We start from the raw sequence: 26,485 nt of genomic DNA, 5'->3' as shown, positions 1-26,485 counted from the left end.
AACTGAAACAACACATTGTCTCAGAGCTAGGAAGTGATCAGTCATTTCCCAGAAGAAAACATGAATTATTTCATCTCATCTTTGCTCTCCTAACTCTCTGTCACTGGATGTCTTCAGTTCAGTTTTTGCTTTTTGTTACTCTTTGCTGTTTTAGCACAGTAGCTGCTGCCTCATCCTGAGTTCCACTGCATTTTAAATGAAGACTCTTCATAAGAAAAGATAGTTTATGCAGGATGTTAATCACAGTGTGTAGCGTCTAATGTCTGCTTTGTCAATTTAAGATTTAACTACAACAGGTACAGTTAAATCAGCTAAACAGCTAAAGTACAGTTTATGTCTCTAGTGATCAATGATGTATTTCACATGTAGCTTTGTTTACTGATTTATGTACCAATGTTAGCCTGTGAGTTAACTCGTCTCCCTATCTGATATTGTCTTGAATTAAACATTTTCTCTACAAATCTGTCACTAAGTCTATCGTCCTTTAGGCAAGTCCATCACTCAGCCAGTCTGCTCATCAGTCAGACCGATGCAGCTGGATCATGGGAAAGGAATGTCGTGTCATCCTAGCAAATCCTTTTAGGGTCAGAGGGAGCGCTTCCTGATTGCTTTAGTGAAAAATAACACCAAAAACATAATTTACTCAGCCTATGCAGTACCATAATGATTTAGACTAGTTGCAAAATGCCCATCCCCAAGGAATCACTGTCCCCAGTAGTTCTTTGGAAGGTACACAGATGACATGCCATCCTGTAAAAACACAACCGTGCGTCATTAAATCATTTGAGGCTTTGATCCTTGTCATGCTACTTTGACTCAATATTTCCACTCTACCTAGGTAACGCTTAATTGCAAAAAAAAGCATTTGGCCTCTGGTTGTCTTGATCTCTCAGCCGTCCTTGTTCACATCCTGTCTCTGAACAGAAGGCATGCTTCTGATTGACTGAGCAAGACATTGAATTTTACATTTATGTTTAGTTATAGAGTACATGCGCGAGATCCAAGCGCTGATGTCCATGTTGTTCTGTACACGAACCTCAAAGGGAAAGTATGGGGGAGTGCTATGAGTGAGAATGGTTTCCCAGACAAACGCTCTAATCCACTAAACCACCAGGACACCCCATTTCAGAGGAAAGGGTCTTTATTCCCAAGGTCTGTCTTTGTGTTGTATTTCGAAGGCTAAATTCTTGGATATCCCTTCTTTGTCCTGCTAAGTAGACCAGGGTAAAAACACAACCATCGGATAAATGTTCTTATTTATTTTTTTACAGATCAGTTAGATAATCCTGTTTTTGTTGTGTTTATTTAACAAAATGAACAAAGCTCAGAGGTCTACTTAGTTGCTTTTTGGGAGCTTTCAATCGCTTCGTCGTCTTCACTCAACAAATAGAGCTGGAGAAATAAATGCTGTTCAGAAAAGCAAATATGTACCTTTGACTTTAAATAATTTTGTTAAATATACTATTTCAAAAGGTCAAGAATGAACTTCCAAGATCAAATAGTTAAACATATTAATTTAGCTATGCTTTCCATAGTCTAATGGGTCTTTGCTAGGCAGGGGTCAGTGCTACCCGAGGACCAGACTATGGTGGGGGGGGAACCACTGCTATAATATACTTTACGTACTTTCCTTGTTAAGTCTCCATCGCACAGGCACACACGTATTATGCACTCAGAGTTATCCTGTTACGAACAAACATTGGCTTTAACGTAGTAATGGCCCGGCATGAAGCTCATTCTCATTCTTACGCTTGGACATGTCATTGTGTGTTGTGTGTTATCAGCCCTCTCTTTTGAGGAGGGGAGGGTCTGTTTGGCTTCTCGTAACAGCCTGGTCATAGCACCAGTACCTCGACTGTTACAGTTTCATATGACTGTAAAGACTCTCTCATAAGGATGTGACTCAGTTCATTGTTAGATCAGAGCTGATGTGTTTGTCTAGAACAGCACATGAATAACATGACAACGCTCCAGCCTGTAACTCAGTACATTAACTCCAGTACTGCACTTAAGTACAATTTTGAGGTACAGTACTTGAGTATTTCCGTTTTCTGCTTCTTTTACTTCGCTACATTTCAGAGGGAAATATTGTTTCATAGGAGGATTTTATAAGAGTTTATACGGAATAAGATGTCCAACTATATGCAAAGCAGTTAAAATTAGCTTCCACGTCAAAGCATCAATAACAATAATCCATTGATGTAATTCTTCTGCATAATGAATACTCTTACTTTTGACTCTTTGAGTACATTTTGCCGATAGTTCTTACTGTAAGTGAGGTTTTGAATTCAGGAGTGTTATTATATTTGATTATTTTAACACTGTGGTGCCGCTGCACAAAAATATTTGCACAACGCACAGAATATAGTTATTTTTTAAGGGGAAGCCTGTTTGGACAGATGAGTTTCAGAGGCATTTCCTGGGCCTGTGAAAATGTTATCCTTTTGAATTTCCTTGAATACTGTTTATCATCTTCATCTACAAATGTAATGTGAAGCTCTCTAGCTATTATAGAACACAAGGGGGGGGGGGGGGGGAAATCGGACAGTTGTGAGATTTGCGTGTTGTGCACAACACACAGAGCCAGTGGATCAACCTGAGGCAGAGCAGTCAAGCATTCAATGCATGGTGGATAGTGCAGGCATGCATGTGTTTGCATGTTACCCTTGCACTTTTCATTTACCTTTTTAATCTTTTGTGTTCATTCTTTGTTTTACAGTATTTCAGTGCATCATTGTGCCATGTTTAGATATACAAAATTGAACAGGAAATGCTGCATGGCAAGCGTTTTGCACCGATGTAGTACCACGTCGTAATTTACAAAAAAATGGAAGGGAGTTGTTCCTCTTCCTTGGGCTGCAAGAGCACCAAGCTTGAACTGCTTTGCAATCCAGAGCTGCTGATCCAAAACGTGTCCGTGTTACTTCCTCATGTCATTGCAGTGCTTGTATTTGCGCACATATTTAGCATATTAAACTTTCTCACATTTCTCTATTTTACACAGTTTTTCTATGGATTTCATATCCATAACTCCACAAAAACATGGTTTACTTGAATATTTCACTCTACAATGTAGGCCTGCTGTGTCATACAATATTGGAGTATAGACAGGTTATCAAAAATACCCCTTACTGTATCTTAATTTTAACAGCATGCTCACTCTGCAGGACTCGTTAACAAACACAAGGCTTGGATCACCAATTGTAGCTTCTTTCCATCACTCCCTGATCAATCTGATCATTTAATTTTCTACACACAAGGTTTCAAGGTCAAGAGTTGTTTAGCCGTCTCTCCACTGGGAGGAGCCTCTAGTTGTCAGCAGGGAATTCTGGCTGTTTCAAGGTCAAGTCTGCAAACTAAAGGTGATCGTGTTTTTGTTGTTGTTCCTCTTCGACTTTGTATCAGCCTCCCACATCGTCTAACAGAAGCCAAATCTGTGTTTAGGATGACTCTAACTTGTTTTCTTTTGCGTTAATCTTGGTTTAATAAGTCATTTATTTCCTGTCTTTTCTCCCTTCTGTGAAGCATTTTGAACGCTCTGTGTCTCGTTTCACAGATTGAGCTTTTAGTTTTATGTCACTTCTTTCTTTTAGACCAGAATCCCATCGTTTGTGTAAAAGAAAGACACCTCTTTACCTTTCTCTCACTTTCCCACTTTCCCTGGGGTAAAAAGAACATTAGAAACTCCACTCATCCAGTCCCATATGGTTTCAAAGCTAGCATTATGTAGAATTATTGGTTATAATGAGTTGCCACAGGGGCCTGTACTAAAGCACACCATCCATGTGCAGTGAAATGTAATACGTACATTCTCATCAAAATAAAAGCCTGTTTCACCACTGTTTATCCCAGTATAATAAGAGTCTATCTCATTGTAATATAGGTCTTCTTACATAGATGAACTGATGTGTTTTCAATCATTACAACAAACAGAAGAGGAGCTACATAGGAGCAGTGAAACAAGAAAAATACACAAGTGTACATAACTGAAAAGAAAATGTTATTTATGATATTTTCTCGTAAAATGTTTTCACTAATTATTGTATTTTTATCTTGTTTTATTATATTGTATGTATATATAATAAGAAGTGAGTCCAGACACTTCCACACATCGTGTATGTATGTGTCAAAGTGTCAAGTTTTTACATCATACTTGTGTAAGTTCTATATAAGGGCACGCAACGAGTTATGTCCCAAAATCATGTTTTAAACTCTGATCTATTCTACGTTCTAAGTGAGCGCAGAAAAGCGTTGCCCCTTCAGCAGATGAACGTAAAAACGGCTTTTTTTTTGCTTAAAACGTAAATCATTCTGCACAGTCAAGGTCAAGCATAAAAAATAAAGCAACAATAAGCAAAACACATTTTCGCATAGAGGTGGACTTTAAGTTTGTGGTGTAACCAGCACCCTCTCTGCTGGTGTGTGTTTACTATACAGAAGGGGAAGTAACGACCATCAAGGCAGAACAAAGCGATGAAAGAGAGCGACTTGCAAAAAACTGAAACTACAGTGGAAAATGTCATACATACAACATATCTCACATGCACAGTTTGTTTGATTTCTGGGAAGATGCACCGCAGCCATAAAAAGAAGTCCTTCAAGGGATGTTTTCTCCTCTCCTTTGATGGTGTCTTAATGGCATCCACCTCCTCCTTCCCCCATTGTAGGAACCTCACTCTCACTCATTTCCATCAGTGTATAAACACTGTGCACTCTAGCATGTCACTGTGCTCTTTTTTTTGCCAGGTCATGTCAAATCCATTCATGTATGTGTGCGTCCATTGCACATAATTATGTGTGAGTGCAGTTTATATCTTAAGGGGATGTTGATGGTGTACACGTGAAGGAATGGCTCTTTCTATTTTGTCATGCTCGATCATTAAAACCTTATAAAGTCCACAGAGCGCTTGATAATGAAAACAAAACTTTATCTGAAAAAGGGAGTATGATTCATTTAAGAGTTTCATGACAATCTCAAAGTTTAATTTACTTACGGTACTTATTTCCTTATCAGGGTATTTCCTCTAGCTCAGTAGCAGAGATTCCATAAGCTATGTTTGAGTCTACTGTTACCAGAAAACCTACACTACGTTCCCTTGAATCTTAAATCCAGGGTCGTCTCCTATCTGTCAATCATTTATTTCTCTCTGCTTTGTTGCTCTACGCTTCACATTACTGGGGAAAAAAATCTGCAATGATACATTTAAATAATAAACTGTGTCTTTATCTGTTTTCAGTTTCGATGTGGAGAATGGCCCGTCCACCAGCTGCAGCCCTCTGGACCCCCAGGCCTCCCCCGGCTCTGGTCTGGTCCTCCACACTAACTTCCCCGGTCATAACCAGCGCAGAGAGTCCTTCCTCTACCGCTCTGACAGCGACTATGATCTATCACCAAAGTCCATGTCACGAAACTCCTCCATCACCTCTGAACTGTAAATATAACACACACGCAAATATGCACAGCATGCACACAAAGCCCAAGCATGTACACGCGAGAGTTACAAAGAGACACACAGTAGAAGGGGGCATATACATATTTATAGGAAGATGCACATTCCTATACATCTATTTTATTAATAAATTAGCAAAAAATGTGTTATTGTAATGTGCAAACTCTACTTAAAATGAGTTTTAGTTTCCTTTATACCATAAAAATACATAATACTTTTGGATAGATAATAATGTATTTGCATATTTATCAAAAAGAGGTCTTTGCTGTACTGTCTTATCACTGAGTGGTGCTCAGTTCTAGCATAGAAGAGTAGTAACTGTCAATAAAAGTATAGATTACATTTTCTTTTTTACCCCGAAAAAGTTGGCAAAACTTTTTCTTTGTTCTGAGTAGTTTCTACAGGTAAATATTATGAGCCCACACAACTTTACCAGTAAGGTAGGGCAGCCTTTATGTATGTATATGTGTATATATATATATATATATATATATATATATATATATATAATATATATATATATATATATATATATATATATATATATATATATATGAATATATATGAATATATATATATATATATATATATATATATATATATATATATATATATATATATATATATATATATATATATATATATATATATATAATGACAATGATTTGAAACCCATAGAAGAGTAATTCAGTATTTTGCCCTGTCTCAGTTTACAGAAATAGGTCACTCTGAGAGCTAAGTGCTTTACAAGGTTACAAGCCATTGGAAAAGAAGACTCCTGTTTTTGACCTTCGTCCTGTTCTCCTCTCCCTCTTTGGACTCTTTCAGTTAATTACAGTAAAGAAGCTGGCTGGGTCATGGTCTTCATTGCTTATTGTTCTTAAGATCTTTGCTTTTTACCATGACCACGCTGGCAGAAAGCACTTAAGCAAACAAGCTTAACAGCAAACAGTGTGTACCGTATATGAGGATGTTTTTTTTTACTACTTCTCTCTTTTTGTGTGTGTGTTTGCAGACATGGAGATGACCTGATCGTGACGCCTTTTGCTCAGGTAAATATATTATATACTATATAATATATTATACTATAATATAGTCTGTAACTCAAACAAATACATCTGAAATCGACAGAATTTTTTTAAGCAGTGTGTTAGAGCTGTAACGATTAGTCGATTGACAGAAAATTAATCTGCAACTATTTTTGACATCTGATTAATCGTCAAAGTAATTTTTTATGCAAAAATGGCAGAAAATGCACTTTTCAGCCTCCCAAATATGGATATTTTATGCTTTTCTCTGTTTTATGTCATAATAAAGTTTTGTTTTTTTGATTGACAGAATATATAATCGCCAGATTAATCGATGATGAAAATAATCGTTAGTTGCAGCCCTCCAGTGGGGGCTGTTAAAGTGCAGTTGCCAACACTGACGATGCAAATGCCACAAAATCAAAGTCCAAACTTGAAATGAACATGAAATATATACATGTATCATTTAATATGATTACCTCTATATAATTCCAGATGTATCACATTCTGCACTACAACAAAGCAGACACAAAACATGTAACCACACTGTTCAGAAAAAATACAATGGGTTTTGAATATACAGTATATATGAATATATATATATATATATATATATATATATATATATGTACCTTACAAAGGATCCTAATGATTATTTTTTTCTCTGCTTTCCTAGGTTCTGGCAAGCCTTCGAAGTGTGAGGAATAACTTCACTGTACTGACCAATGTCCAGTGTGCCTCCAGCAAGTAAGTGCTGATGAATTGAGACCAGTAATCAAACATTTTTTACATGTCTTTTTTTCCTCAAATGGTTACTTCAGTGACCTGCTTTGACTCCGAAAATGTTAGGAAAATACTTCTGGCAGCCTCTAAAATCCAGAAGAGCCACTTGAGAATAAAACATTAGCTTTATGTTTTATTATAAGCCATCATGGGGACCTCTAAAAGCCCTGTCACACATATCCGTATATCCGTACAGAAACGTATGCCGGCGCATACGAAGATTTGTCAGAGTCCAAACACGTCCAACTTTTCATCGGATCATAAAAAGTGAACATATACAGATATGCATGTCTAACCTATTGATAGCGCATCACTTACGAATACAAAATGTATCAGACGAATACCCAACAAATGCATAACGTATACAAAAATATGGCGTATACAAAATATCGGCAACACGCTGGTGTACGTGACTACCAGATGGCACTTTTCCAACTCCGTTGGCCAGACACTCTGATACGTTTTGTATAAGTAAGTGATACGCTATCAATAGGTTTGACATACGTATAATAATTCGTTATGTATTTTTGCTACTTTTCATATACGGTGGCATGTTTCTGCCATACAGTGATGTCTGGCGTGTTCGGCATGTCGTCTGCGTCCTTCAAGCGATCACAACTTACCCTTAATTTATATCAACGTATTGCCGATATTTCGTATACGCCGGCATACATTACTGCCATACGAATATGTGTGACAGGGCCTTAAAGAGTGTTGAAAATCAAGTTGAAGTCCACTTAGACCAGTGGTTCTCAACCTTTTTTTGGGCCGGCGCCCCCCTGTCCATTATCCAGGTCCCTTACTGCCCCCCCATCAAATAAAATGTAGGCTAATTGTCTCCCCTGAATTTTAATGTTGATTATTATTCTTAGTAATTATTTATATTACATATTGATTATATTAATTTTGTATTTAAATTATATTATTTTTCTTATTAGGCCAGAATTTGATTTTAGAGTTGCAATTGTACATGTTTACAATTGAACAACTGTTTCTCCACCGCTGTGTGTATTCAGTGCGAACGAAGGCGCTGCTTCGCGGGCTTCCGGGAGAGGCGCAAGTGAAATTACCGTAATGCCACCATATTGGCTGTAAAGTGCAACGTCTCAGCTTTCAGAAACCGTTGGAATTTTTTCCGATAGCGCAAACCGTGACGTAATTACGGTAATCCAAAGTGCACTTACAAAACGTGTCGTGACGTTTTTTCAAGCAGCACTTTATTGCTCAGCAAAATAAAAGTCTAATAACACAAAGTTGCCTGAACACTGGTCAGAATCAATTCACAATTTGGTTTATTGTCAAGTAAATTTACACAAAGACTTTGCCTCGCTCTTTTTTTCCAAGTCTTAAATGTAACAACATTGCATAGCCTATAAAACAGATGGTTATCACACTACGAGAGCGAATAATGTTCCCTTATCTGAAGTTGTTTATTCAGCTGCAGTTCGCACCAGTTTCCCTTTATTTTAGTGTAAAGAATTACAATTGCATTCTGAAAACATCCACAATTAATGATCAATCCATTTACAAATGTTCCTGATTTATGCAGCGTTCCTTCTGTTCCTCTTTAATCTCTGGAACCTGTGTGCTGTAGTAATGCAGCTTTACCCTTGTGTGCGTTCTCATGTGGCTTCTCAAGCCACTGCTAGATCTGAAAACTCTACCACATGTTTTGCATGTAAACGGCTTCTCACCTGTGTGGATTCTCATGTGGTCTGTCAAGCCAATTCTAGATCTGAAAGCTCTACCACATGTTTTGCATGTAAATGGCTTCTCACCTGTGTGGGTTCTCATGTGGGCTGTCAATTTACTACCAACTCTGAAGGCTCTACCACATGTTTTGCATGTAAATGGCTTCTCACCTGTGTGGATTCTCATGTGGGCTGTCAATAAATTATTATATCGGAAACATTTTCCACATGTTTCACAAGAATATGGCTCCTCGCCTGTGTGGGTTCTCGTGTGGACTGTCAATTGACCATTATATTGGAAAGATTTTCCACATGTTTTACAAGAATATGGCGTCTCACCTGTGTGGGTTCTCATGTGGCATATCAAGTTAGTATATTTTCTGAAAGCTCTCCCACATGTTTTGCATGCAAACTTCTTCTCCCCTGTGTGGATTTTCATGTGGATTACCATGGAACTCCTTTTTCTGAAAGGTCTCCCACATGTTTTGCATGCAAACGGCTTCTCCCCTGTGTGGATTGTCATGTGGCTTTTCAAGCTACAATTACGTGTGAAAGCTTTCCCACATGTATTGCATGTAAACGGCTTCTCCCCTGTGTGGCTTATCAGATGTCTCTTCAGTAATGAAATAATCTTGAAGTCTTTTCCACATGTGTCACATTTGAAAGGCTGTTTACCTGTGTGAGTATCACAGTGCATCACTGGCAGGTTAGGGTTGTCGACATTGTTACTGTGACTTGTGCTTTCGTGATGTTGATTCTGTTGATGTGGCTCTGCATTTCTAGTTGAGCCTGAGTCTCCATTCTTGCCTCCTTTCTGATCTTGGCTCTCAGCTACATGATAGTTGAGAGAGAGGAGCTGGTGGTCACTTTCCTCATCAGTAGGAGTCAACATAAAGGGATCAGTCTCCTGCTTCAGTACAAGCTGCTCTCCCTCCTGACTGGTGCAGAGTTCCTCCTGCTCCTCTTTAATCTGTGGAGGCTCTGGGTCCTCTTGGTGCAGACTGGAGTTCCTCTCCTGAACTACAGAGCTGCTGGTCAGAGAGAACCTCCTCCTCCTTACAGACATGTTGCTGTGGGAGCTCTGGAGGGACAGAGAACAAAGGAATAGGATAATACTGCAGACATGCGAGCAAATTAGTACCAGTAACGTAATCTATTAAAACACATGGGGTTAAACAAACATAAATTCCTGTGTTTTGTGTTATTACGTTTTACGCACCTATCCTGTGTAACTTTATTTCGGGTTTCCAAACGACATCCAGCAGTCTGCGCTGCCGGTCGATCTCTGTCTCGTACTCGACGACAACTTTCTGAAAAACTCCGAATATTTCTTCAGCAGCAGCATTTAGTCGCTCGTTGACAAACTCTCTCAAACACTCAACCGAAGACATTGTTGCTACAAGTCAAATATTCATCTACGCCACGACTACAACATCGTCTCCCGGCTAGTTTCATACATCCAGAGAGCTGAGCTAACGCTGATAGTGCCTGTACTGTTTACTTCCGCTGCAGGGCTTCTTCTTCTTCTTTGGTTTTACGGCAGGTGGCAACCAGCGTTAAGTTGAATTACCGCCACCTACTGTGTTGGAGGGTAGAGTAGAATCATCTATCAAGCAAAAGAGGACCTGACCTAAACTAGTTCCTAGTTCCTGAACTGTGTATAAATATCACGGAGGAGGCAGTCACTCCTCTGAGCTAGCATAGCAGCTTCTTGCAAGAATATTGAATTAATGTAATCCGCTTTCATAGCGTCACTTTCATCGACAGCAGCCAACTGTTTTTGTGGAAAAGCTCTAAAGCCCGATTGTACACTACCTGCTCAGCTAGTGGTGAATATAGTGGAACCTTTATCAACTAAAGGGCCACATTTTCACCTCAGGAGCTGATAGAGAACAAACATTGGAGTGATCATTTGACCTTTACTTGCATTAAAATGTATGTTTTAAATTGTAAATGCACTAAAGTCCAGTGATGGCCTAATTGGTGGAATGAATTTCCAATGTGGTTGTAAGAAGGGTTAAATGGAAAATGTGCCACCTTTGTTGTGGATGTCCAATCAGTGTTGGATGGGAAATGTAGTTGATTGATGGAATAATTTCAGCAGTCGTGCTATATTGAGTTCTCCTGCTGCAAAATAACAGATTTTACATTTGAAATTTGAAAAGCTCTGTTTCTCCGCTCTGCTGTCTGCGTTTCTCCACCGCCGTGTGTGTATTCACTGGGAACAAAGGGGCTGCTTCGCGGGCATCCGGGAAAGGCGCAAGTGAACCATATTTCCTGTAAAGCGCAATGTCTCACTTTTCAGAAATCGTTGGAATTTTTTCGATAGCACAAACTGTGACGTAATTACGGTATTCCAAAGTCCACTTGCAAAACGTGTCGTGACGTTTTTTCAAGCAGCACCTTATCGCTCAGCAAAATAAAAATAAAAGTCTAAAAAAAACACAAAGTTGCCTGAACACTGGTCAGAATCAATTCACAATTTGATTTATTGCCAAGTAAATTTACACATGCAAAGACTTTGCTTCGCTCTTTTCTTTAACTAAGATTTAAGATTTAAGAATTAAGATTTAACAACATTGCATAGCCCAGTGTTTTTCAGAACTTTCTGTGGCCAAGGCACACCAAAGACCAAGCCAAAATTTCAAAGCACACCTGTGTTCATATCCGGGCAAAATCCCCTCTATAACACATCGTATCACTGTTATCACTCTGTGAACATTTATTTTGCCTAGTCCTTGTAAAATAGCTATTCTCCTTCACACTAGCAGAGAGCCTTTGACGTGTCACACTCTAATATTTCCCACCATGCCCAAATGGCTAAAGTGGGGTTTGCTTTGACATCGTTTTTTTTAATGAATGAATGAATGTTTTATTTATATTTAGGCCAAAGCATATAAGGCCTAATGTTTCTATATTGTGAAATAAGGGTGTAGGCTAAAGTAAGGATAAACTACAGTTCCCTGCGCTGTGCACCCCCCCCCCCCCCCCCCCCCTCCCACCCAACGAAACCCAGCGTCCACCCTGAAATTCTAGAAGTTAATTTATGAACTTTTTTTTAATATCCACAACTCACTTTTCACATTGAACAGGTGCTCTTTTATTAAATAAACTCTTATGTTATTTATATATTTGCATATTCACATTCTCTCCTCTGCTCTGTTTCGCGAAGGGCGGGGCTTTGCTCCCGACACACACACACAGACACGTGCGCACACACCTACAGTCAGAGACAAAGCAGAGGAAAGGAGAGGAGATAATTAAAATAAATTGCACGCAGCTCCCCTGCAGAGCAGTAAACCTAGGGGATACACTGAAGTAAATTTAAAAATCATTCATAACCTTTTGTACAGTTAAATGCAATAGGCCTAATTGTTTCAAAATCCCACGGCAAACCGGGATTAGTCTCAAGGCCCACCGTTTGGGAACCAGTGGCATAGCCTACAAAACAAATGTCCCACAAAAACAGATAAATGTCCCCCTTTCAAAAATATTGCTTCCAGCGCCCGTTGAGAACCCCTGACTTAGACACTCTTTGGATTCATTTGTGCAAAATGAAAATAAAAATGACTCTTAAACAATATAAACATTATGCAGTAAATATCATGGTGAAAATACATCAAATTCCTCTTTATAGCTTAAAAAAAAAAAAGGCAAATGCTAGTCACTCATTTAGTAAGCATGTACACTCAGACTGCAGTTCCTTTATTTCACCACTAGGTGGACATCTTGAGCTTTAAATAGGCTGCGGTGTGACTCTGATACCACAGCTGTTCTCACCAAAGGTCCAGCAAACAAACACAGCACATGCCTTAAACACACCATGTACTCACTCACACGCACACGCACACACACACACACACACACACACACACACACACACACACACACACACACACACACACACACACACACACACACACACATCATCATCATGTCATCTGCCACACACATACATAAGGCTGAAGAATAAAGGGAAAGGTGCCCTACATACATATTTCCAGTGTATGTGCATTTGTCTCTGCTCCACTGGGAGGTGTGATACTTGAGGTGAAACAACAGCTTTAAACAATTGCTGAAAGGATTTGTCATTTCTTTGATCAGTTGATCGACAAAATGAATATCAGAGCAACTCTTTTGATAGAATAATCATTAATAAGGAACGATTTCAAGCAAAATGACTAAACCTCAATTGTTTCAGCTTCTTGCTTTCGAGGATTTGCTGCGTTTCTGTTTTATTTTATATTAAAGAGAATACTTTTGTTTGATAGTTAAAGTTCAAAAGAAAATGTTGAGTTGAAAATGGTCACGTTACATTTGAAGTTACATAATATACTGACTACTGAATACAATATGCCTGATCTACACACACACACACACACACACACACACACACACACACACACACACACACACACACACACACACACACACAATCTAGATTAAAGTATTATGTTTTCTGTGAGACATGTGTCTATATCATTCAAAGTGTTTATGTGAGACACAAATAGGATACGCTGGCCACTGAAGCAGTGCAGAAGAGATGCAGTTGGGGCATCACATACTTTAAATGCATACCATTGTTGCATTCCATCTGTATGAGTAGTTGTGGGTGTGTGTTTGTGTTTGTGCCTCACCACAGAGAAATTCCTTAAAGAGAAATTTTAATTGACTGATGCAGTCAAGGAAACTATTCTTTAATTTCTCAAGGGACAAAAGAGAAATAATGGATCCAAAATTAGGTTCCCACAGTCATTTTGTCATCATTGTAATATTAAGTTACATTCAGTTTTTTATTAAATCTCCACTCTCAAAAGATTGATTGATGTCTCATTGATGTAAATCTGCTTTGTGTGTGTGTGTGTGTGTGTGTGTGTGTGTGTGCGCGTGTGTGTGAGTGTTCAATTTGAAGTTTAAAGTGACCCCATTCATGATATATGTTATCTTCTGTGGGTGGGGGGGGGGCCCGTGTTAATTCCCTGAACAGTCATAGAAATCAGTTAAAGGAATAGTTTCACATTTTGTGAAAATTGCTTTCTTGCCTAAAGTTAGATGAGAAAAGATATCGTCAGCTTAGCTCAGCAAGTCTTTATGATAAGCTAAGCTAACTAGCAGCTGGCTGTAGCCTTCATATTTATGGTACAAACATCGATTTCCTCATCTAACTCTCTGCAAGAGAGCGAATAACTGTATTTACCAAAAGGTTGAAATATTCCTTTAACCCAAATGCTTTTAAAATGTTTAAGCTTTTACTGTGTTATTCATTTTTTGGGTGAACCATTTAAAGATGAAGAATATGCAGTGTATTTGTATTTTGTACATCTTTCTAACATCATTGTTTCTTTCCTTCTTTCAGGAGGTCTCCTGCAGCAACTACTCAGCCTCCAATCACCAGAGTTTGTCTCCCAGGTAAGAGGCTCAGAGGAATATCCTGCTACGTGTCTGACTTCTGTAAAGCTGCGTGAAGAACGCATATTTTTTATCTGATTTATATCTGGCTCGAGCATTCTTCTGCCACCATTTTTCCTTGTTCTCATTTTCTCTCCTCCTCCCTCCCTGCCTGTCCTCTGTCTCGTCCTTTGCTCATGAACTCGCGTACGTGACGACTTTCACTTTTTTCCGCCATCTTTCTTCAGCTTCAACATTGTAGTCCAGAATGTTGTCATCAAGCTCATTAACCATGTTCAAACACATTGAACTGGTACTTCAGACACACACACACACACACACACACACACACACACACACACACACACACACACCAGTTGATGCCTGTAAGAGGCAGTGAGTATGCGAGTACAAGCTCACATTACTTTATGAGCACTATAGGTGTGTGTGGCTTGTGAATATATTTCTTTAGGAATTTCTTTGTGTGATACTGGATTCTGTGTCTGCTCACCGGCTCAACCAAAGCTACACACTCAAACTCACAAAACACCCACACATATACACAGATAAATAGAATAAATGTGGTTTTACACTTGAATGTAGGTTTTTTTTTTACAAATCCTGTTTATGTGGTCAGGCTTTTATTGCTGTTTTTGTTTGGACTCATTTCTGTTCAAAACGATCATAGTGAAGACATTTCTGTATTGTGAGGGCGAACCAGTTGGCCTCATAATTATCACTGGCATCTGTGGGTTGTTTCTTGAGATGTAATAGATCGTGAGTAACGACATGTTGTTTGCTCCAAAAGGTGTAACGTCATCATTTTAAGGTTATGAAAGAAGTTTGTTTTGATCGGGACGGGTTTCCTGCAAAGTTTAGACACAAGGGTGATCTGATAATCGTTTAAAAAAAAAGAAAGAAAAGAAAACCTGCCATACTGAAAAGCTGACCTGTACTTTCTTTTTTTATCATCATCTGGACTCATTTTTCCCGCTCCACACTGTTTCTGTTACACCGTTAAATGATTGGCTGTTTGTGTGTCACGCTTCATTATTAAGTATTAGTAGTTAGGGAGCACGCTTGGGGTTTGTTCTTGCAACCAAACTTTGTGTATTCGTTCTGTGCTCTCCTGGCGGTTTGCATTTAATGCATTTAAGTGAAGCTATCGAACATTTTAGCAAAAATGTTCTTGTTGCTATTGATAAGCTGTCTTTTACGGTACATATCCCTATGGTTTTATTGCACGGGCCTTGTGCATTCTGCTGAAATGATTGTAGTCTGTAGATTTGGACCTTTGAAAATACAAGACAAAGTATCCAAACTTTACCGTCACATATGTAGGCAGATGTTCCCACACTCTAGGCAGAACATTGAAGGGATAGTGATATGCGTCTCTGTGAAAAAAGAGACCGAGATGAGCAACAATGAAACTGAGAACAGTGAGCGTAGTTAACCATCAAATGACCAAGATGTTTTATATCAAACTCGGGTCACATATGACATCAAAGTAGGCTCGGATAGTTCCACAACGATAACAATGTTGTCTTTTTCATAAAAACACAAAAACAAGACTGTCCCTTGCTTTACTTATTGTAAAAAAATACACCCAGACAAGCTTTACTTACCAGATTCTTGTTTATATGTCGGTGTTATAACATAAATGTATGAGTGTGTGTGTATGTGTGGTGAGTAAAACCATCTATTAAAGTATTGATGTGTATGTAAGGAAGTATTTCATGGTATTTAAACTTTGCTCTGCGATTTTGCAATTGCGGATTAGTAAAGTGTATGATTCGAATGAGTGTTTATCGTGGCATATGCATCACTGTGAGGAATGTGTGTGTGTGTGTGTGTGTGTGTGTGTGTGTGTGTGTGTGTGTGTGTGTGTGTGTGGTGTGAGGAGGTGTTCCTGTGGCTCTGATTGACGTCAGCATGCCTGTATGTGGCTTCTGTTGACTTCCTGTCAAAGCAGATGGACTGAGTTTTCACTTCCTTCTTCAGAACCGCAGCTCATCAGGTGCTCTGAGTTTGTTTGTGTGTGTGTGTGTGTGTGTGTGTGTGTGTGCGTGTGCGTGTGCGTGTGTGTGTGCGTGTGCGTGTGCGTGTGCGTGTGTGTGTGTGTGTGTGTGTGTTATTACCTTTCTGTGTAAGGGAAAAGAAGGCTGTCACCAAATTATGCATTATGATGAACTTTATTTGCTTTTTAACCGTCACTAAGTTTAAGCACTATTACTGCAGAGACTCTGCCAGTAAACAGTCTACTTCTCTTCTCTATGCAAACATTTCTTTAATTTTCTCCCAAGTGCAGAAGCTGGCAAAACATTGACATGACACTAGAATTGACTTATTTGACTAATTTTATCTTTTTTGTTAGTACCAACTAATCTAATGAAAAAAAAAAAAACTAAACCAACAAGAAATGTATCCTACTAACTAACTAGTGTCTGCCTCTATTTCTCAACTATTTCTGTTTATAAAACCTTTAAAAACATATGAAAAGGACATCCTGTTGCATTTGGATTATATGTCCCTTCATTATAATAAATGCAACCGGAGTAGTTGTGTTTCCTCTCAGCTTATTGAGAAACGGAAATTCCATGTCTTTTGTTCTTATATAATGTGATTCAAATAATGTAGCCTCAGAGTTGTTTTGTTTATGGTTTTAAATTAAAAATGTTCTTACGGTTTTTTCTTTTCTATTTCAGTATTGTTTGGTTTCTATCTGTTTGTAAAATATGTACAGTATAGTTTTATTTATGTAATATTTCTGGTCCAAAGGCACATGATGAACTGTAGCTGCACAGTTATAAAGCTATATTATAAGATATCTCTTCAGAAAATGTGTTGATAATAATGAAAATATTACGTTACCAGTGTTGTCTTTAGTACAGCAAAACCATATTTGAACCATATTTACTATACCATACCATATTTACGTTCATGGTAAACTTATATATGCAGGGTTTCACTGGTAAATGCTTCATATTAAATGCTTGTAATTTGGTTGTGTGCACTCAATGATTACAGATTACAGGTCATTTTAGCGGACGCTCTTATCCAGAGCGACTTACAGTGATCTAACTACAGAGACAGTACCAAGTACCTTGCTCAGGGGCACAATGGCCATCACCACTAGACCACTCAACACCTGCCCACCACAGAATCTCCCCACTGTTTTCCCATGATCTCACTGTAAACTACCGCCTTTTCACATAAGCACACACATCTACAGCTATACCTCCGCCTCCGTCTCTCCCTCTGCCACCTTCCCTCTCTATCTTATTCATTTCCAGCATCTGTCCAGCTGTCTTTGCACCCCCTTGAGACTTTATTTTTCCTTTTCACTCATCTGTTTGTGTCTTTCTCTCTCTCTCTCTCTCTTTATCGTCACTGGAGAAGGAGGAGGGGGAGGGCAGGAAGTGTGAGGCAGGAAGAGAAGATCAGATTGTTCCTGTTTTGCTGTCTCTAAACTGTTGTAACTTGACGGAAGCCAGGAGGAACTGGTGTATAGACGACGTGTGTGTGTGTGTGTGTGTGTGTGTGTGTGTGTGTGTGTGTGTGTGTGTGTGTGTGTGTGTGTGTGTGTGTGGTGGTGTGTATGAATGTCTGTGTCAGCCAGCAGGAGAAAAATAGGATGCAGTGAGACAAAGGCCTATTGTCTGTGCCCACACACTGCACAAACATGCACATGCTGATACAATGGTATAATACGTAACACACAATTAATTCAACTTATTCTGTGAACATACAGATAACTAATGTAAATCCAAAACTGCTTATCTTGCATGTTTTGAATGACATGTAAGACAGGTGCACGTACGCTGAGTGAAATGGGTTAATGCTCCAAACTCCAAAACTCCAAAAGCACAAAGCAAAAGAAAGTTTCTGGCTTTAATCTTTCAGATTTATATTATAAATAATATTTATTAATTAATCTGCCATATATATAATATTAAATAATATTTATTAATTAATCTGCCATATATATAATATTAAATAATATTTAATAGTGGGATAAACTGGGGCCAAATGTATACAGTATTTGTTATTTTCTGCTCTTGCAGGGCTGCTATGACTTATTATAAAAAATATATAGTGATGCTCAAAGCTGCTAGGATGGGGACATTGGCTTCATTGGACAACTTGGTAATCTAGTGGTTAAGACGCACACCATGTTATATGTTCAATTCAGATAGGGATCTCTGTTGCATGTCAAAGCTCTCTCGCTCCTATGTTTGGCAGTCAGTACTTAACTTAAAAATAAAAGAATCTTCATAAATCTGCACAATTGCATTCATCTAACACTTTTGTCTAAAGTGACTTTTACCCCATATACATACAGCAGGACCAATTTTGAGTGACTTGCTCAAGGTCACATTGAAAGCATAGTTGTTACTGTTCAGGCGTAGCCAATAAGTTGTCAGAGTCAAAGCATTTTGGGGGGGAGACTGTCAGAAAATAAAGAAATGAAACATAGCATATGATTCATGGCCTACTTTTGCCAGTGCATACACCACCATGGATCTCACAGGTTAAGTAGATAGTAGTTGACTGAGTTTAAAAACCAACATTTCTACTTGTGATTTAATTTATTTAAAAATGGTTTTGAATTGTTTAAACTTTGAGTTTTTATCATGTATTTTGTGTTTCACTGCTGCACAACCTATTGCCCTTTGGGGAGGAATAAAGAGGTTGGTTGGTTGGTTGGTTGGTTGGTTGGTTGAGATTGAATGATCAGTTTGGCAGAAGTGGCATAGCAAGCTACAATGAATGTCAGTGTGTGATATTCAGTATTCTTTTCAAAACAGAGTTTATATAGAAAAGTTTGTATCACATGAAAACAGAAACTTTTTGTAACAATTGCCGTTAGAAACACCAGATTCCCCTAAATAACTAGCAAGATACGGCTTAGAAAGGAATTTGTAATAACAATGATCTTGGAGCTGAATATCATGTTTTGCTAAGAGTAAGCCAAAAGTTATATTTAAATTAGGTGTCTTCTTGAAAAATGGTGTACCATTGTTCAAGCAATTTATCTTGCACTTTATTCCTGCAGGGTGCCATTGTTTTTGTCAGTATTGTATTTGCTCTTCGTACTCTATAGATTATTAACATTGAGAAATAAATTCAGAAGAATGGGTAGAGAAACTGTACGACAGCTACTAAAGTCCACCGACTCAATCATACTACGTGTGATTTAATTGAACAGATGATGTGTGTGTGTTTTGAGTGCATGGACCAACTCTATCAGTGTATCAGGTTCCGCCCATGAACTTCTAATCAGTGACGAGTGGAAATATTCAGAGTTGTGCATGCTGTACTTAATTACTGTATATGTTTACCAGTACTTCGTGTTCTAATGTGTTACTGCCACAGCCTACAAAAAAATAAGTACGCTGTACTATTGTCTTAGATATATGTTAACATTTATTTTTAGGTGTTAGTATCCCGCTTCAATCGTAAACAATAGATTATCTAGATCAGATAAGGCATTATAGATAGTTCAAACATTTGTACTTTTTATATCACCGGTATTTTATATAATCATATGACTTTATTACAATTTCTCAGATCTCAGGTCCTCAGATTTCAGTGTCTTTCAACAATCTGGTTATTGAGTCTCATAGTGAAAACTGTAAAGGAGGCTCTTTGTTTTTCTAGAGCTATTATCACATTACAATCACAAACAGGTTAGTGAGGTCTGCTCACACACATGAGAGAGAGAGCCACTCACCCAAAGCAGCTCTTTTGTGTCATGGTGTCATAACAGAGCCAGGAAATATTCAGTCTCATTTCTACGGCCTTTAGCTGTGAGAACCTCTCAAAGGTATGACCTGACTTCCTTGTCAAGTCGACCTCTGTGATGACATGCTGCCATACAGGATATATGTGAGGCAAAGGACTCTTGAACTCTCCGGACCTTATTCACATATGCTCTGTGTGTGTATGTGTTTGGCCACTTGGTAGTGTGGAAAGTTGTCAGCAAATTGGCTTTTTGAATCCCATTGTGCCTTTCCATTGTGTTGTTGTTTTCGTATGAGGCGAACAGTCCGTCCGCCCCCCCCCTCCATGACATTTTCCCTAAAATAAGCCATGCATGTTATTTCAAAGCTAGGAGCCGGTGTTTTGTTTATACTAAACAATAAGTCTGAGTTAACTGTATGGGTGAAAGGTATTTGGACAATGTGGAACTGTTATGCAATAGGGTAAGAAAACACTACTCATACATTTGCTGTATATGACATGGTACACACGTAGGCACAAGGCTTAGAGGATGGACAGTTTGTTCTTATGAACGTATCTCTTTGTCTCATTCTGACTGGGAAATGATTACTGAACAAGCTGGATCTTAGATAAAAGCTTGTTTTACAAAACACAACAGTGGATACATATAGAGTTGCTGTTAAATTTGGGAATCAATGCTTTGGAAGTTCTTTGTTTGTAGAAGAGGAGTATCACAGATTGGAAATATGTTGCACATCTGACTGGTTTTTAGCCATGAGAGCAGCAGCGCTCCAAGGATGACAATGTCGGTCTGTCGGTCAGTTAATCCGTTGGTCTGTTCACCACTTTTGTCGAGACTAAAATATTATATGCATTGGACAATGTATAAAACCTTAAAACTTCTAAGTAAGTCCGGTCAAGAAAGATTGATGGTTAGATCTCGTAAGCAGGTTTATTTTATTTATTTATGTTTCTCTCTAAGCTCTGGCGTACTTGTTCTTATGGTGTGTATTTGTGTTGTTTGTATCTAGTCTTTTTTTTACCTACTTTTTTGTAATCGAAATGTAAAACAAATTATAAATATACATATATATATATATATATATATATATATATATATATATATATACATATACATGTATATTGTATGGATTCATGATCCCCAGATGATGAATCCCACTGACCTTTCTTTTAGAACCAGCAGGTCAAAGTCTTTATACAGTATATCCTGTAAGTACCACCTGCTCAATTGATTGACAAAATTTGACGCGGACATTTGTGGTTCCCAGAGGATGAATACTGATGACTTTGGAGACCCACTGACCTTTTCCTACAGCACAACCATGATGTTGAAATACATAGTTCTGAAAAAGAAATCCACAACTTATGTTTGTTGTTCTGGGCTGCAGTTGAGAACAAGAAAATAATCTTTCTTGCAAAATGTCACAAAGTCACAGAAACATGTATAATATTTCTGTGTCAGCCAGTTTCAGAGGGAAGAACAAAGGGCAATGGATGAAGAGTACCTCATCAATCTCTGTATGGAAGTTATTCAATACAACCCTTAGACAACCCTGTGCTCCCTGCACCAAACAGTGTCCCAGTGCGTGTAGGAATGCACCGAGGAGGTCACAAAGAGGAGGACAAGGGAGGCACAGCAGGTGGAGGGATGGAAAGAAGAGATGAGGAGTGATGGGGTGACAGGGCAGGAGAGATAAAGTTTGTCTTGAGAAGGAAGGAAGAATAAGTGAGGAGGTGCGTGAGAAGACATGATGCAGGGAAAACAGGAAAGAGGGATGGAGAGCAGGAGCTGGAGGATCTAAAGCAAAAAAACTGACATACTGTATATGTCTCTTGCTAACCAGGATAATATAAACAGGGCTGCAATGCCCATACCAGCAATACGTAACTAATAAAGCCAAGGCTAGCTGCCCATTAGTCAAACCACTGTCTTGGAGATAGGTTACCAAATTTAACACCAGATAAATGACCTGCTAAATAAACTTAATTTATTGCAGATAATGCTAGTCTTTCCTCTAAACATCCACTAGTATCCTTATTGCAGGAGAATGCCGCTGATCATAACGTAAAAGCCTCAATTACTTTTCTTAAACGTAAAAACAAAAATGTTATAGTCTGTATGATCGTCCTACTGAAGATGCATATTGCAAGCATTGAATGCATATAGACTGCAAATTCATTAACTAGCTTCTGCTACAAAATGTATATACTATTCAAATAGTATATTTTGGAACAGAAAACTAAAATAATTCAAACGCTTTTTTACTTCTCTAAAGCCACTGCATAAAACAGCTGCAGACATTTACCTCATCATTGATTGAGTGTCAAACAGAGAGTCTTAGGTTCCACCACACTTTAATGATCCATCTAAACAGTGTAGCTTAAAGGCCTACGTGCTGTCAGTCAGCTGTCATACATACAGACACCTCATGTGGTGATCACCACTTCGTTTTAGAGACTGCACTATATAGCTATATGCAGCACCACTGCTTTTCAATGTGCTATTACACCACATACTCTACACACACACACACACACGCACACACACACACACACGCACACGCACACACACACACGCACACGCACACACACACACACACACACACCGCTATGTGTATGCAGGCATTTATTGACCAGGATCTCATAATAGGTCGTCATGTGACACTCCCAGCTAAAGCCAAAGGCTTCAGTAGCAATAACTCCTCCTCAGCGGTGCACCTGTCTGTGGCTCTTCTGTGACGCAGTCCATCAACTCCAAATAGAGAAGAATATCTCCCAGGGAGACCAGTTTATTCATCCCACTAACATAAGTGTGTATGCATGAACATGAGTGTTGATGAAGAGAAAACCAGCTGTGGCAGTGACGCTGGTACTCACCTGTGTGAGTCTGTGTGTGTGTCTGTGTGTGTTGTGGCAAAATATGATCCTGGAGACACCTACTGTAGCAGGAACTATTACAGAGGAGGTTTTGAATACTTTGCCAGGTGTATATATACAGTATTTCAGTTTGTTTGTCTGTGGACAGATTTTGTCAATGCGATAGCATTGCAAACCGCCCAAGATGCAGTCAAAAAACTTAACAGATGTGTATTTGAGATCAAAATGAAGGCCAAGTTCGAAAATGGCTGTGGGCCACGCAAGGGGAGCCAATTGGCCCCCCTACCTAACGCCCCCATTTTACAATCTGATTTAGCGTAACAAAGTTTTACAGGTTTGTAGTTGAGATCAAAATGAAGGTGAAAGTTCGAAGATAGGTGTGGTCCTAGCAAGGGCTCTGGACTTATGGGGGTAGGAAGTGGGGAAGGGGCCATCTAGTAAAAACTGATCTGGTCTGTCTTGAGTCTGAGAATGTCATAGATGCTTTAACCTACTACTCACTTACTATTTATGTCCAAGAAAAAATATCTGACATTAAGTGTATGTGTTTTTGTTGAATATGGCAGATAGATTAGCTGTGTATGAGCATTTAATGCATAATGAACGACGTTGCGTTGCTGAAATGTGGTTGTAACATTAATCAAAAGCACAGAGATAAGAACTTGACGGCTATTGAGCTGCCATCTGGAAGCTGTTTACCAAATACATTTTCTAGGAAAGGATTGACAGGAATTTACTAATGCTTTCATTTGGACTCTGGAATCTCATGTCAGAAATAACAACATCTATATTCCCTTAGGGCCAACGGGCCATCTTTGGTTGGTGAGGTAATGCTGGACTGCTGTCAGCCTTGTGGTTTTGATATGGCATCAGTTCAATAGGGAATTTTGGCAGGGCTACCATGTCTAAATGTCACAGATACAGTATCTGTCAACCTATCACTCTGTCTCTCGCCTCACACTCTGCTGTGCACGTCCACAAAATGCCAACATGAGCAGTTGCCATGACAGCAACACCCTCCTTTTCATCCAACCCTGACTCTATTCCGGTCAAAGCAATGCATCCATAACCCCCCCTCTCGTTGTCTTTCTTTCCTCTGCCTTCCAGGTGTCCAAGTCTTGAGAAACATATTCTTGGCCCCTGTTTCACTTTATGTTGGTAGCTAATAAGTCTCAGTGTTTATGTCCCAGGGTGTCTTGTGTTACCTGCCCTCTTAACTACTTCCCGCTCCTGGGCTCTTAAATGGCCTCAGAGGGGGCTCCCCGAGAAGTCCGGCTACTGTGCAGACAAATATTAGGTAGTAGTGCAACCTTATTCTGCGTAGAGTATGAAGGTTTGAAGCCAGATTTCAATCCAAAATTTGATTAAATTCTATTAAATAAAGACAAAATCACTGGAGGCTTTAAACATTTCTGAAACCCTACTCAAACTGCTTCAGGTTTCGAGGCAGATTGTCTGGTCACTGGGCAGGGTTAGGATCTGAACCTTAGAGAAAGAACTGGTTTAGGTTTCTCTAACGGGAACTGTTGAGACCGCTGACAGGAAAGGCTGTGATATCTGTCGGATGATTTCCCTCGCTAAATTACTGCAACAGCTTTGCAAGGTAAACAAGCAGCGTGCAGATGTGTGTATGTGTGCCAGGCAGTGTGTTTTGTTTGTCCATGCCTGACTGACAAGGAAGGCCATCATAGTGCAGAGCCTTATGAAGACAGCATTTGTATTTGATTGTGTGTGTGTGTGTGTGTGTGTGTGTGTGTGTGTGTGTGTGTGTGTGTGTGTGTGTGTGTGTGTGTGTGTGTGTGTGTGTGTGTGTGTGTGTGCGTGCGTGCGTGCGTGCGTGCGTGCGTGCGTGCGTGCGTGCGTGCGTGCGTGCGTGTGCCTGATGGAGAAATATGGGACAAAATAACTGCTATCATTATGATGCATCAACAGTAATGAGTGTGCACTATAACACGGCCTGCAGGCCTTTGACAATATCTTGTGAGCTGTACTAGTGACAGGTACATTTGTTTATTGGAAACTATGATGACTGGATATTGGTACTTTTTATAAAGGTTTCGGGCAGTAGTGGCACACCTCTCTCAGTACGCAGGTAGCGGCTGCTCACTGACAATAGCTGAGTGAATGATAGCAACAGCCTGTGACGTTCAGCCTGGTTTATGTAAAACAAGGGTCATATTCAGTTTACTGCCGCTGCTATTCATCCACTAATGATACAGTTTCTTTTTCAAAAGATTTCACACTGAAGTTGGAATCATATTATGTTGGATATGCTCTGTTTTACTACTGTAGCTGACCCAATTTAATCTTATGTGGATTATATTTATGTTTTAAATTGGATGTTCCTCAGATGGGCACATTTCCCGAGTTTGGAAGTTGTTCCTCAGACTTAGGTGTGTTCATGAACAAAGAAGATGTCTTTATTGTTCAGAGCGTTTTAACAGCTTCTTGATAGTTGAGTTCGTAAATGTTCCCAGTCAGAAACAAACATTTCTATTTTCCACGAATGCATGAATGCAGCACAAATTCTGTCTATCTTACAATGTTAACAAAAGTGAAACATAATTTTTGTATCCACACTGTGAAATGGATCTAGTCCAAAATTGAATGGGTTCTCCCTCGGCCCATGTTCTGTTATTTCACCTGTTGTTTCATGAAAATCGGGCCAGTAGCTTTTCCGTAATCCTGCTGACTAACAAACAAACCAATAAACCGAACCGCAAGCATAGCCTCCTTGGCAAAGGTAATTACTGAAGTGGGGACTCGGGCTGAAGCCCTCCTTCGTGTTTTTAATATTGTCTTCAAAACTTTAGATACAGCTAACGCAGTCTAATACAACATGCCTGTAGAAATGCTTGTCAGTATAACACAATACAATTCAACAAATTCATGTGATTGATATGAGTAGGGAGGACGAGGGCAGGTTTATATGAGGTGCTTCTCATTTTAGACCTTTGCTAAAGCTGCAAGACTACAGTTACGATACTGCTGACAGCTCAGGGTGTCCCTGGTTTGAATGAGAGGCAGGATGAGGACTTCTTCTTCAGATTTGTGTCCAGAAATGCGTAAAACTTGGCTTGGCAGGTGCACTCTGGACGTGTGTGTGTGCTGTTGTGTACAGTTGACATGACGGAACTGGTGAATGCATGCAAGAGTTATTATCTGCATGTATATGAATCGTGTGTGTTTGTGTGTGTGTGTTTGTGTGTGTGTTTGTGTGTGTGACACCTTTCTGTCCAGGAAGTCCCAGCTGGGCAGGATTGTGACAATAATGAGGAAACAGACCAGTGTGACTACAGCGACTTCCTCACACACACACACATACACACAAACATACACTCCCCCAGGTATTCAGAAACCCCCAGCAGGCTTTTTTTTCTACAACAGTTCATCCATCTTTCTTCGGGGGACAAATGAGTTCCTCTGGCATGACAGGCAGACAAAGAGCAGACAGGGATTGACCTGCGTCACAAACCCCAGCATGAAAACAATGTTACTGTTATTACTTTGTTCACAACTCATC

The 26,485-nt window shown here is 39.2% G+C and overlaps 2 protein-coding genes across 2 annotated transcripts in view; one reads left to right on the top strand and one right to left on the bottom strand.

Annotated features, from left to right (window-relative positions):
- The window catches only part of pde4ba (phosphodiesterase 4B, cAMP-specific a), a 170,488-nt gene that overhangs the window by 101,843 nt on the left and 42,160 nt on the right, over positions 1-26,485 (top strand). Inside the window, 4 exon segments of the mRNA XM_029430502.1 lie at positions 5,238-5,432; positions 6,466-6,502; positions 7,155-7,225; positions 14,309-14,361. Coding sequence (XP_029286362.1) covers positions 5,238-5,432; positions 6,466-6,502; positions 7,155-7,225; positions 14,309-14,361 — 356 coding nt within the window.
- Positions 8,531-10,499, bottom strand: LOC115007568 (gastrula zinc finger protein XlCGF28.1-like). The gene is given in 3 exon segments (XM_029430503.1): positions 8,531-9,970; positions 9,972-10,033; positions 10,172-10,499. Coding segments are annotated over 3 exon segments (1,419 nt in total). The 5' UTR covers positions 10,344-10,499; the 3' UTR covers positions 8,531-8,785.

The sequence above is a fragment of the Cottoperca gobio genome, chromosome 4 (genome assembly GCF_900634415.1).
Source record: "Cottoperca gobio chromosome 4, fCotGob3.1, whole genome shotgun sequence".
Lineage (NCBI taxonomy): Eukaryota > Metazoa > Chordata > Actinopteri > Perciformes > Bovichtidae > Cottoperca > Cottoperca gobio.
The sequence above is the reverse complement of the archived record's forward strand: the minus strand, read 5'-3'. Positions and strand labels throughout refer to the sequence as shown.